Below are 12996 nucleotides of genomic sequence, written 5' to 3'. Positions count from 1 at the left end.
CGCGTGCCAACGCTGACATTTCCTGCCCATGGCCCGCACAGACTGGCATCCTGGCAACAGCCACATGCCGCCAGGGAATGAACAAAAGGTTAGCGCCACTATCACAACACAGTGCCACACACACACACACACACACACACACACACACACACACACACACAAACACACACACACACACACACACAGGTCAGGACACCCAGAGTACAGAACATGCACTGCCACATATGTACAGCTCGCTCACCATCGAAGGGAGTGGCAGGGCCAGTGTCTGGGCTTTTGGCATCCCATGGTGCTTAGCATTCCGCCGGGGCTGGTGGGAAATGATTTTTTGTTTTATGTGGACTAGCCCGGGGCCAGCCAACAGGCAAAGACAATGTGACTCGGCTGAGGGCCAGGGACTGTAAATCTGACTCCGCGTCTGCCACCACCAGGCCGAGAGATGAGTTATGGCCGCTGATGGCAGGCGAGGAGCGGAGAGTGCTCTGGTAAATGTTTTCACTCTCTGGATACGTGTTGAGAAAATGCGCGCGCTATTCAGGTCTGCTATTTTCACAGTCAGATGAAAGACAATAAATCAGATGAAAGAAAACATGGTCCATTCCCATCGAGCTGTCTGTGGTGCCAATAAACAAATCAGACCACATTATGAAAATATAAAGATAAATAATACACCAAATGCCACACTGCTGTATTTGACCAAGTGACCTTTATCAGTTCTATAATTAAATCAAAAGGATGCCACTCACCCAGTCTTATTCTATTTCAAACTACATTTGAATGTCTTGGCTCTAAAGCAAATCTTGTTGTTGTTTTGTTGTTATTTTTGGTCAAAGGTTTAAATAAAGACATCAAACATTTCCACGAATCAATTCCCCAGCGCTCTTGTGATGGTGGACTGTGTGTTCTTGGCCTTGGCTCACACAATGGGCTTTGTAGAACCTATTTCTCCCTCAGGTGAGAGTGGAACGACGGGCGGAGAGGACGTTGCGAGGAAACAATCCGGTGTGTGGTCGGTCGTTGCAGCTTCAGCAAGGGATCCCAAGCAGTCCCCCTGATCCAAATTTGGCATCCAGTCCCAAGGAGGATGTTAGATAAAGCAGGCAGGCACTCACACACGATGGAGGCCTTATTTTTAGTGTCTGTGTTTAGCTGTGGCACGTAGGAAGACCAGAGGAAAGGAAAGACCAAAAAAAAAAAAAAACCCAACACAAAATGACTGTACCCCGCCCAGTGCATGCTGTCTGCTCGCGAGTTTCACACGATGCCTGTTTTCACTGGGAATCACCTTCCAGTTCACATGGCACGGGAGAGAGAGCGCTGCCCTTCCTCACAACCTCGGTCCCACTGTAAACAAGCTCGGGGTCAGCATCTTAGACAGCGCCCAGCCATGGCAGGGAAGCACGTCCTGTTTGTTTAGAATGCCAAAAAGGCCAACCCCTCCCCACATACACAGTGTGAACAACTGTCACTGCAAGGTCCCAGTCTTCACCAGAGGGATTTGTGTATTATCTGAGCAACTAAAATAAAAAAAAGGATTTTGTGAGTAAACAGGATTGATAAATATAGACTAATTGTTTAATGGCACAGAAAATTTCTGTGAAATCATGTGGTCGGTTTTGGAATGCAGGCAATCAGGGTGTCTATTTTTACCTCCATTTTGTATGTTTAATGAGTGAAGAAGGATTAATTATAATGAATTTGTGATTAGTCTCACAATTCTCCATAAAAATGAACATAAAATGAAAATGTATTTGAATAAAATGAAAAAGTTTGAAACTACAGTTCATTCATTAATGATTAATAAAATGAGAGAAGAGAGATTTTTTATTAAGATTATTTTATATTTCCTCACTTAATGCTGTGTATGCTAAATTAGATTAAAATACTCAGATTGGAATAAATCTGTAGAAATAATCCATGTGTTACTATGCATTTTGTTAAAAGTAAAAGCTACTGTAAATATCTCCCTGTAAACATGTTAAACATGTTCACTTCAGACAGCATGCCATGGATCTCTACGGTGAAGCTAGACAAAAAAAGCTTCAGAGGTTTATAGCATGCAGGTGTTAGTCTGTAGTCTTCCACTCTTACAGACCCATTCTTATTAAATAAATGAACCTAACTGGAATTTTAAATTGATACTTTTTGAGAGTAGTCTACAAATGTAGCCTACAATGTACAAATCTGCCAAAATACTCTGAACTGTTCTTACAAGAATGCCCTCATTTGTTTTTGTGATTTGGCTGGCACATCTTTCTTGTCCAGTGTGCATATGGCTTGGCACTAGACAGTGGAGGAGATACACTAATTACAATCTCAACAGGGAACAGGGGTGCCATGTGACATCCCATTGAGTCAAAATATGTGTTACAACCTGGAACGAGAGGTACTATCCCATGATCTTTTAAAAACAAATGTGAATATTATCATGGTACTGTAGATATGAATACAAAGCTTATTAGACATAAGAAAGGTATATGTGAGAGAATGAGGAGGGTGCCTGAATGGAGTCCTCATATCTCTACTAGGCTACTCTCCTAAACAACAGCTTGATATGTCTTTAAAGTGCACTTACACTGTCTCTGTGATCAATAGGCTGGACAATCCTGTCAAAATTAACAAGCGATACACTGCCATTCAGTGTAACTGAAAAATATATCCTACACTATCAGACTTGGAACTCACTCGATTTATGGTAAATTTGGAGCGACACAGACCCAGTCTAAAGAACTGTTTGTGCCGAGACGCAGATTAACATCTAATTTAAGACTTTGTTCTTTCAGCAAATAACTATGATGGATAGAATGGCGATGGACTAACGTCTATTTGCGTCTCCTAAAATGTCCGCCACAACCAAGCCAAATGAAATGTCACTGGAAGAACATCGACTTCAAATAACACAGAGAAACATCAGTGAAACTTAGCGTGTAAGCACTTGAAAGGTCTTACAACTCGAACAAACTATAAAACGTTAGGCAGCCTAAGATCTTACTTTCAACCTTCACTGAGGCTATTTTTGCTTATTTTCAGCAGATGTTAAATAAAACAATTAAATTAAATAAAAAAGAAACATGCACGACAATCATTATTTGCCAAAATGAGGGCCTAGAAGGTACAAGTACCACGATGGTTTTTATGCGCTAGACTGTCTGATGTTAATTCGCAACCGGGGAAAAACAACCCAGGACAATTCATGCCAGGGCACGTTTTTATGAATGGAAGTTTTCCCCCAACTTTCTCTGTCCTTTTTGTGAATGAAAAACAACTGGAACATCTAGTAGGAAACCCTCTTGGGGTCTCAAACACTGATTGGTCTGTGATTTTAAAGCTCCACCCATTGTTGCTATGCCTTAAGAAGTCCGCTGATTTGATTGGTTCAAAGACAGAGCTGAGGATTCATTCATAAGTCAGGTCATTCATTTGGACAAAAAAAGAAATCCGAAACCCTGAAAAAGGAAATCCACCAATCACAAATCCCCTTGACCGAACGCGCATCCGACAGCAAAATCAACACTCAAAGCTGTATGAGGAGGGTTCACAGTCCTTTTAAGCATTCCTGTTCGCAGTAAAAAAAAAAATACTGCCTTAACAATTAAACTATAGCTTTTCTTTTAGCGCATCATGGTCTTGATCATAAACTCGAAAGTTCCCAAATTATGTTAAATATAGTAGCCTATCCTAAATGTTATGACTATATAATACGTTAAAAGTTCAACATTGCTTGTCTGTGGAATGTTCTAAAACGTCTTAAACAATAAAAGTATTTAAAACAAAAGTACATGCAAAGTCCCACCAAAGTTTCACATGTCTAAGATGACTTTAGTAGCCTGACTAGGCTAGAGCCGTCTGTGAGATTGGCATTAAACAGGACAACTCAAAACAGGAAATTGAGGTTGCACTTATCTCCCTCGTTCCATATTTGACTTCAGTTGACATTAATACTGTTTTTAGTAGTCCTATGTTAATAACACTATGGGCAATTATCAACCTTCAGTCATATTAGATTTAAGCTGTTGAAAAAACAGGGAAAAGTGAATGCATTGAGCAAGTAGAGAGCAATCTGTCTGTAGTTATCTACAGTCTGAGCGGAGAGGGACGGCGTTGCGCTGTAGGCTATACGGTCGTTCGCCATTGATTTCCTTCTCTGCGTTTTTTTTGTGAATGGAGCTCATTATGTATGCAGCTTTCTCGCCGCTCCATTCAGAACTACCGCTGCCCCTGTCCTGTTCCCTCTCCCTCTCTCTCTTTGCAGGCTGCGTGGATCTCATTCAACACAGCCTAAATGACCACAAACGGTTAACGGATGGATTATAAAATGGACGGATATTTGGACCAGCAAGTGCCTTACACTTTAGCTAATGTACGTATGGATCAGTACACACGTATTTTCACGGTTTGCAATGCCTTCGTATCCTACTTGTATGCTTTGGACTGCCTCGGTTTCTGTTGCATGTGAAATGTTTGGAGCAATCGCCTTAACGAAAACTGTTTTAAGTTTGGTTTAACGCTACAAATCCTCATGCCTGTCTCAGCGAACTATACTCCGATGAATCTAAAGTACGTAAATAAACTGTTACACGTGACTGTGAGTTACTGTGATCACCCGTAGGTTAAAGCGTATATTTTGAGTGTTTAGTCTGTGTTGCTGTTCAGTCTTTGATTATTTTAAAAGGGAAACTCTGTCCTCACAAACTGTATGTCTAGTATTTTTTTATAGCTTGGTTCATGTCTAGCTAATTATTAAAGTAAATGGAGAAAACATGCCTAATACACATTTGCAAAATATTTATTCTCAACCACGTAAAAACACGTTGTCAATATAATGTATTGTTGACAATGTTGAGAGTGCCATTATGATAATTTTGACAACATTGGTCTAAATCATAGGTTACATATTGTTCTCTATGTTTATTAATTGTTGATAGACTATTTGTCATTTTTAATGCCATTATTTTAGAGTTGGGTAGCCTACTGTAAATGTGTTATTAGACAACATTTATTTCACTTTGCCAATTTTTATTCCGAACATTTTATAAAGTAAACGTTTTTAATCACCTTGTGTGTGTTTTTTTTTTCTTCAGAAGTCGCAAGGAAATGGGCCCCTAAATAGACTGTTGATGGCCGCGAAAAGGAAATACATGGACACCGAATTACCCCCTCAGGAATCAGAAGGTAAAGTATCAAACGCATGCCCTTGCGCACGCAAGTCTGTGGGTTTTAAAGACCGATGAGTAGGCTTACTGTCATTTTTATACTCCAACTAAAATAGATACATATTCGACTTTACAATGACTTGGGTAACATGTAGGCAACTTACTGTATAGCTATAGAACTAACATGATTTAATGTTGGACCTGTTTGTTATAGCCTAAACTAGATACACAGCTCATAAATGTATCACTCATGTGTCTCTTTTTCGCTCTCCTGCTTCCTTCCAGACCTCTTTCAGGATTTAAGCCAACTTCAGGAGACGTGGCTCACAGAAGGTAAGGCTCATTTGCCTTGTGTATGTTTAATCCCTCTAGCGGTCACAATAAAAGGTCAAGTGAATCAACCGTACGTGTATACAAAGCAGACCGCATGTTAATTAATTGAGGCTCCGGAACATCCGCTTTTTAGTACTATTTCAAGGTGCATAATGCGTAGCCTTCTCTTATTGCTGTTGATTAGTGGAATTGCTGAACAATTTGTGGTACTGCAGAATAATCATGAACATGCAATTTATTTGTGGTCTCAATTTGATACCTATTATATGATGTTTACAACACAAGTATAGGCTTGTGCCTGGTTCAGGTTTTCATTGCATTGGCAATGACTTTGGCCTTAAATACCTCATGCGCTGCTGTTGACATTTACAATGTAGCATTTGTGCCAGATGAAAAGTCATTTGTTCAATATGACAAATTAATCTGCGTTTCCAAGCATAGACCTGGGTTGCATGGTGTATCCTGTTTTGACCATGTTGGCATCGGTGTTTCCAGCAAAACACACACACACACACACACACACACACACACAGGCAGCCTGTAGGGACTGGTACTCCGGAGGGGAGGTGGTGAAACGAGGCTCGGCAGAAACAATGCTCCGTATTTGGAGCTGAGAGCACACAAGTGTTACAAGCCTACTAGAACTATGTATGGTGATGCAGTTACAAAGTGATCTCCAGCCGGAAAAAAAGAGCCTTTTTGTTCTGAGTTTACTGTTTATGATGTTACACTTTTTTCTCTCTCTCTCAGTATAGGCCTAACCTCTGATGTTGTGGCCAGGGATAAAGGCACAGAGTTTGTTGTTTGAATTTAGTGTGGTATTTGAATTGTGTCGACGATAAAGCTGATGCATATGCTGATGATTTACTAGCGTTAACCAGATGCATAGCTGCTAACCCCCCCCCCCCCCCCCCCCCCCCGGCCCTTGAGTTCCTCGAGTGTCTTTGACAAAGGACTTCAAAGGGGACGCGAGACGCAGTAGCGAGGCAGCTCAAGGTCATTTCTTGAAGTGTTGAAGTGGAGCCATAATTGGCATCAGACATAATGGATGCAGAGGAATCCAACAATTTGCCTTCCTGGAAAACTGGCGTCATGGTTACCTCACGGCTCACAACGTGATACTCCGCTGCAGACAGTCAGACGAAGGCAAAGTACAACGTGAAGCTCACCACGGCCACAAGTGCTGTAAGGTTAATTACATGGTGACAACCACTGTTGAAACCTAAGGCCATCCCCTCGCAGTGTCCTTCTTTTTCACATCGTCATGTTTGGGGCCTCGGGAGAGTGTGTGACTACCAGTGGGCCTTTCTCCCCTGATGGGAAGTCAGCACAGGTTTACAGGGCCATTCCCCAAAGTACAGACTTATCACCCATTATCATGCAGCGTGGACCTGTGAATTTCACACGTCAGCCCAAAGGCGACACAAGACAAAGACTGTAAAGATGGCAACAGTACGGGGAAGCTTCCAGTGCTTGATTACCTTACAGGCTCTTACGTGTGTGAAGTCTTCAGGGAGGGCAGGCAGTCTATGAAACAGTAAATAATAAGAAATAGAAATAGAGAAGGGTGTAGATTTATAGAGTGTGTGTCTGTGGCTCGGAGATTGTAGGTGCTATCAAAGAAGAAAAAAGCATTAGTTGTGCCCTTGATGAATGTGGTCCTTTGTTCTGCTTAGTTTGTGTTTAGGGTATATAATCAGGTGATGGATAGCAGCGTGATTCACCATACTGTGAAAAAAAAATGCTTGAGGCTTCTCAGAGTTTGAAGGAGAGGAAGAGAGGATGAGACCACAGGAAAGTCCTCAATGAAGGAGCTTGTCCAGTCTTGTTGTTAGTTTTTACTTTTAAGACTGGGACCTTCTGACTCCGCCCAGGATCTGTTTGACCTTTTTTTTTTTTTTTTCAAAAAAGAAAAAGAAAAAAAAAGAAAAAGTAGTCATTGAGTTTTCCTCTGAGAAAAAGGAAACATGTCTCCCCGCACTCACAGACGCACTCCCAGTCTTGTGCTGACTTGCATTTCAAAGCCCCTGACAAGACGTTCCTGAAAGCTAACTGACTGCATACGCGCACACACACACACACACACACACACACACACACACACACACACACACACACACACACACACACACACACACACACACACACACGCGCCTGTGCTCCAGTCATCCCATGAGACTTGTAAGCTAGAGGCTCTGAGTCTCAGACTATCCTTAATGCTTTTTTTTCTCTTCCTCTTACTTCTGTTTTTTTTTTCTGAAGCACACTGCATGTGTTCCATTTGAGACATGTTGAAACTGGTCTGAATGATTTATTGTTTGATCTGGAGGCCCAAACACACTGGCCTATGCTCTCTCCCATAAAAAACGGCCTTATCCTTTTCCTTAGGGGCAGAGGAGAGGAAAACTTAAATGGAGGTAATAGAATTACTGTACGGCGAATGGGGACAGAACAGCATGTAAGAAAATCAGTGTGCTTTATCTGAGCGTGCTTAGAAGCAGAGAGAGAGAGAGAGAGAGAGAGAGAGAGAGAGAGAGGAGAAAAAAGGCACAGGAAACGGAAGGAGGATGGTTTTAAAAGAAGTGGATTTGAAAGTCTCTTATTTCCTCTCTCCTGGTACAGTGCGTCATGTAAGGTCTGGTGCCTTGAGGAAAGCGACGAGGGGGGGGGAAATGGTCTGTCCAGAGTGCAAACACAGGGCTGGGTTTGGCCTCCTTAACTGGCCCCGCTGATGTCATTGGCACTGGCATTCATGCCGTCTGTGTGTTGGGGACACATGCATTGCATTGTGGAAGTGAGGGCAGGGGAGTAGGCTTGTGCCAGAGAGAGGGACGAAAACAATAAAACAATCAAATTACCCTCTCTGAGGTAGGACCACGCTGCACAAACAAGTGGAGATTATGGGTCATTCTGCCTCTACACTTTCATTTCCTTAACTTCCTTGTGAGTGCATCCCCCGTGAAAGCCCGGCCAATTATCTCAATTAATCTGATTGTAAAGAATAATATTTAGTCAACAATCCAAGTTATTGTGGATATTCTTTTCTCAGTGCAGTGACCTGTTTTTTTTTTTGGATTTCATTTCAGCTTATATTTTTGGTTCACTTAGCACTAGATATGGCCCATGGCTGACAGTGGTAGTCACTGATTTTAACATGGGAGGGTTTGATTTTTCTATAGGGGCATGTACCCCCTCATCTATCATGCGACTGTTACCATGCCAACGGGTTTGGCTTGGCCGTCGGTGGGCTGCGAAGCCACCTGGCCATACGCCCAAACAGGCGAACACTGGGCACTAGTGTGCTCCAGTCCCACTGGGTCAAGATGGCCTCACCCCCCCTGCCTATTCCCAAGGTTGGCACACCAGCGCAGTGGGAGGTGCACAATTGATCTCGCGGCCCCCATGGAAATGGCGAGTAGAGTAAGACAACACCATGTGTCAAAGTTGCACCTGCAGCCACCATTCGGCCGGGTTTGCATAACGACTACTAAACGCCTTGGTTGTGGTTCTGTACGGTTGGTCGTGGCTCACTTCATTGTAAATTGTTCTTGTGAGGACTTTATCAATAGGTGGATATGCAACTTATCAGTCCAGAGGACATGCCGAGGGCTGATTTCAGTAGCAGTTTATGATATACGGTCGGTTATGGCTCATTTCACTGAAAATAGTTCTTGTGAAAAAGGGGGACTTCATTAATAGGTGGATATGGAACTTATATTGACATTGTAATAATATAGTAATAAAAGTAATATTGACATGGCTAGGGTTGATTTCAGTAGCAGTTTGGGATGTTTGGTTCTCCGGTTCCTGCTGAGATTAACTGGCCTAACATCGGGTTCAGGGACACAAAAGGGAGGAGTGCACATTTTGTTTGTGTTGGAGTCGCCTCCTTTGGATGGCTCTTATTTTAGGCGTTTTTTTCCCCCTCCATCTTGGTTGCTACCAACATTCCAAAGCAAGCACAATAATATGAGGTCCCTTCTGGAATGACTTTGGGATGGGCAACCGTTTTTAAAAGGTCACAACGAGTTCAGAGCCTGTTATTAACATTGTGAGTCAGTCCTTTCAGTGACAAGTTATTATATTGTGTTTACACAGTCAAGAGTCAGACAGCATTGTTTACTGAGTACACTTCGTTCAATAGAGAGTGTGCAAAGCAGTCTAGTGTCAGAACTCGCTAACCCTCCACGTAGGTGCGAGATGTTGTGTAGCATTCATGCGCGTATCCACAGGCCTTTGTCTGCCAGTGCAAGTGGGTTTGTTTCAGTGTGTGTGAGAGTGTCTGTGTCTGTGTCTGTGCCTGCTGTTGACTTCACCCTATGTGGCCCTTGAAACAACTGAGGCAGTAATCATTTTGAGGTTCACCAGAGAGCTGATCGGAGTCCAACTTTTCTCCCTCAAATTTGGACGGAAAAGCACAGAGAGGGTAGGATAATTGCCTCTGGGAAGGGCATATGCAAAAGACTGCTATATCAAGTTCTCAATCAATCATAAACATCCATGTATTTAGCTGCGTGGCTGTGAAAAAAAAAAGCAGAGAGTACAGTTGAATTCTATGGCGCACCAAAGCACTGGCAAAGCCGTAGTGCACACTTACCAGGCTGTCAAGGTTCCACTTCATAAAAGACAGACCTGCGAAGCCAGCATCACATGATTGAGGTTCAAAGGGGAAAAAAAGAGAACTCATCCAGGAATCCTCCTTACCCTCCACTGACCACCCCCCCCCCCCCCACACACACACACACACGCACACACACACACACACCCCTCTGTCTGCTGTCTGTCTTTCTCGCTCCTTCACTTGCCAGGCACTTCTGGCCTGACCTTAAGCAGCGGCTCATCAAACGGTGTCAGGGGCAGGTGATGAATTCCAGAACACCTCGGCGAACCAGCGCACATCAAGGCTGGCCGTGGATGTCCTGTGGGGTGCTCTAGGAACAGGATGAGAGAGAGAGAGAAGAGAGAGAGAGAGAGAGAGAGAGGGAGGAAAGAGACACAGGCAGAGATAAAAAAAAGTGTGAGAGACAGGACATGTACTCCAGTCTTATGTTTTCTGGTTTGCTTTTATGAAGAAAAAAAAGTAATTTGCATTACTATTTATTGATATACTCATTATTGATTGAAAATCATGAAGCCTAAAAAATGAAACAGTTTCCTTAAATTTGTGTGTGTGTGTGTGTGTGTGTGTGTGTGTGCGTGCGCTGTGATTGCGGATGTGTTGCAACCCACAGCCTATGTAAAGTCCATTCTTAACTGAAACTCAGTGTATGGTGAAAGGAAGGTGGAGATGAACCTTTGGCTGTGGTATTGATCTGCCATTGGTTGGTTCAATACCCAGAGTGTGTGACTGACATTCACTTGCTCACGTAAAACCAGTCTAAAGGCAGTAAATCACAAAGATCAGTGCTCTGGATGCCACTAACCCAGCCATCAGTTATCCTGCGCGGGGATAGATTCGTTAAGACTGATTGCCAGCTTTTGTTCTAACAGGGCAATTTTTTTTTAACACTGGCGTCTTTGGACTTGGACCTCTGTGATGCGGATGGGCTGGAGGTAGCGTGTGTGTGTGTGTGTGTGTGAGAGAGGATGAACTACAGTATCTGAACAGGAGTATAGCTTTGGATCCACACTTAGCTTGATGGGATCCAGCAACAATCTGATTCACACTTACATAGCCCCACACACACACACACACACACACACACACACACACACACACACACACACACACACACACACACACACACACTCACACACCACTCTGTGAAATCGATCCGGCTCCTTCATGGAAAAGTGCTGGCGCATGGAAAAGAGGCTGGTGAAGGTCGCCGGGGCCGCGGCCGAGCCACTAACTCAGATTTCAGCGGCTGGGGAGCCGGGAGGCGCGCGAAGCCATTAGCGCTCCGCTTCAGAAAAGATCAAAATGACAAACTCATTCAGCAGCGCCCGCTCTCCGCGGACCTCATCATCAAACAGTAGTTACAGGAATATTCACGGCTCGTGGGAGACACATAACGGGACTCACGTTGGTCCGGTGCCCACCGTGATGGATGACCAGCGGTCTGGGAATCGGTGTCCGAGCATTCAGGAATGAAACATTTTCAGAGCCTGCTTCTGAAAGGCAGAAACTAGAGCCGGTGATTCAGTGTTTTTCCTCATAAGGTTAAGTGGGAAACACTTGCCCAGGACTTGACTGGCATTAACTATAATTACTGTATCTGTAAATACTACTATCATTAAGTACACCGAAGAAAAATGATTCGCATTTGCCAAGAAATGATGTGGAAGGGATATTTTCCTCAGTTCCCTTTGTCTGTGTTTGTTATTCAATGAGGTCTATGAAAAAAATTCTCTCATGAAAGGTACTCTCCAAAGAAAAAGTACAATAGCACTGACTCCAAAAGGTTTAATGTGTGCCGTTGTGACATGTATGTTCTGTCTCTCACCTCGTTTTCTTTTCTGTTGACTACAGCTCAAGTTCCTGACAGTGATGAGCAGTTTGTCCCTGACTTCCACTCAGAAAACTGTAAGTACACAGCCCGGAGCTGTTGATTAATAACATGGTCATGCATGCCTGTTTACGTTTGGGATAGACAGACAGATTAAAAAATGGTGATGGGTGATGAAAGAAAGAGAGAGAGAGAGAGAGAGAGAGAGAGAGAGAGAGAGAGAGAGATGAAGAAAGACCAGGGAACTGCTTGAAGCTTGGGTGCAGTGTCTGCATCTCCTATAGCATGGTAGCCTCTTCCATGAGCTAGAAGTTTCTCTGACGTGTTTCCATTTGGCTGGCTGTGTTCTACCTGACAGCTCCATTTGCATGTGCTTGAAAGAGTGAATGGGGCGGCTCAGGAAACCAGTAAAAGATCATTCAGCCGTCCGATACAAAGATTGCCTTTTGTACCCGGCAGAGGTGTAAATGGACAAGCAAATTCCACTAGCCCACAAGCCTAAAGGCCGCCTTTTCAACTGCGGTGTCCCTTTTTAATGTTGTTGGGTCTTCACACAAAAGTGTTTCAGGCCTTGTGGCTGTATAAGTGGTTGGGTGTGTGTGTGTGTGTGTGTGTGTGTGTGTGTGTGTGTGTGTGTGTGAATTTGTATGTATGTGTGGGTATGTGTATGTGTGTATGTGTGTGTGTTAGTGTGGGTATGTGTAGGTGTGTGAGTGTGTGTGTCTGTGTGTGTTTGCGCATTTCCCCTAGATTCTTTGTCATCCTTAAACAGACCCATGGGTTGGGCCTGAGCTAAGTGAAATGAAAAATACACAAAGAAAAGCACAATACCTGTTGTGGAAACAATGTGGGCAACAGCGGCGAGGGTAGGGAGTTCATATGGGATGAGTCACCCCATGTTATTTTGGAGTGTGCCAGGGCCTGCAACCTGAAATTGAGCAGGCGCAATTAAATGGGCGACACAGGCGCTACCACAATTTTTCAAACGTTAACGAAACTTTCAACCGCCTAAAAATGTAGTTTCTTATTCACTTTCTGTGTGTGTGTGTATGTATGAGTGA

General features: G+C 43.4%; 1 protein-coding gene across 2 annotated transcripts in view; it reads left to right on the top strand.

Moving 5' to 3' along the window:
• The first annotated feature begins 3904 nt into the window (after positions 1 to 3904).
• Positions 3905 to 12996, top strand: part of etv4 (ETS variant transcription factor 4) — a 33058-nt gene continuing 23966 nt past the window's right edge. Inside the window, exons 1-4 of one of the 2 annotated variants that reach the window (XM_042082538.1) lie at positions 3905 to 4360; positions 5082 to 5172; positions 5439 to 5486; positions 11959 to 12012. In XM_042082538.1, coding sequence (XP_041938472.1) covers positions 4304 to 4360; positions 5082 to 5172; positions 5439 to 5486; positions 11959 to 12012 — 250 coding nt within the window. In that variant the 5' untranslated portion in view covers positions 3905 to 4303. Of the gene's footprint in view, positions 4558 to 5081; positions 5173 to 5438; positions 5487 to 11958; positions 12013 to 12996 lie in introns of both variants that reach the window. The other variant, XM_042082539.1, reaches the window with a different exon arrangement.

This window comes from Alosa sapidissima, chromosome 24 (assembly GCF_018492685.1).
Source record: "Alosa sapidissima isolate fAloSap1 chromosome 24, fAloSap1.pri, whole genome shotgun sequence".
NCBI lineage: Eukaryota > Metazoa > Chordata > Actinopteri > Clupeiformes > Clupeidae > Alosa > Alosa sapidissima.
This window is presented reverse-complemented; position numbering and strand designations above follow the sequence as displayed.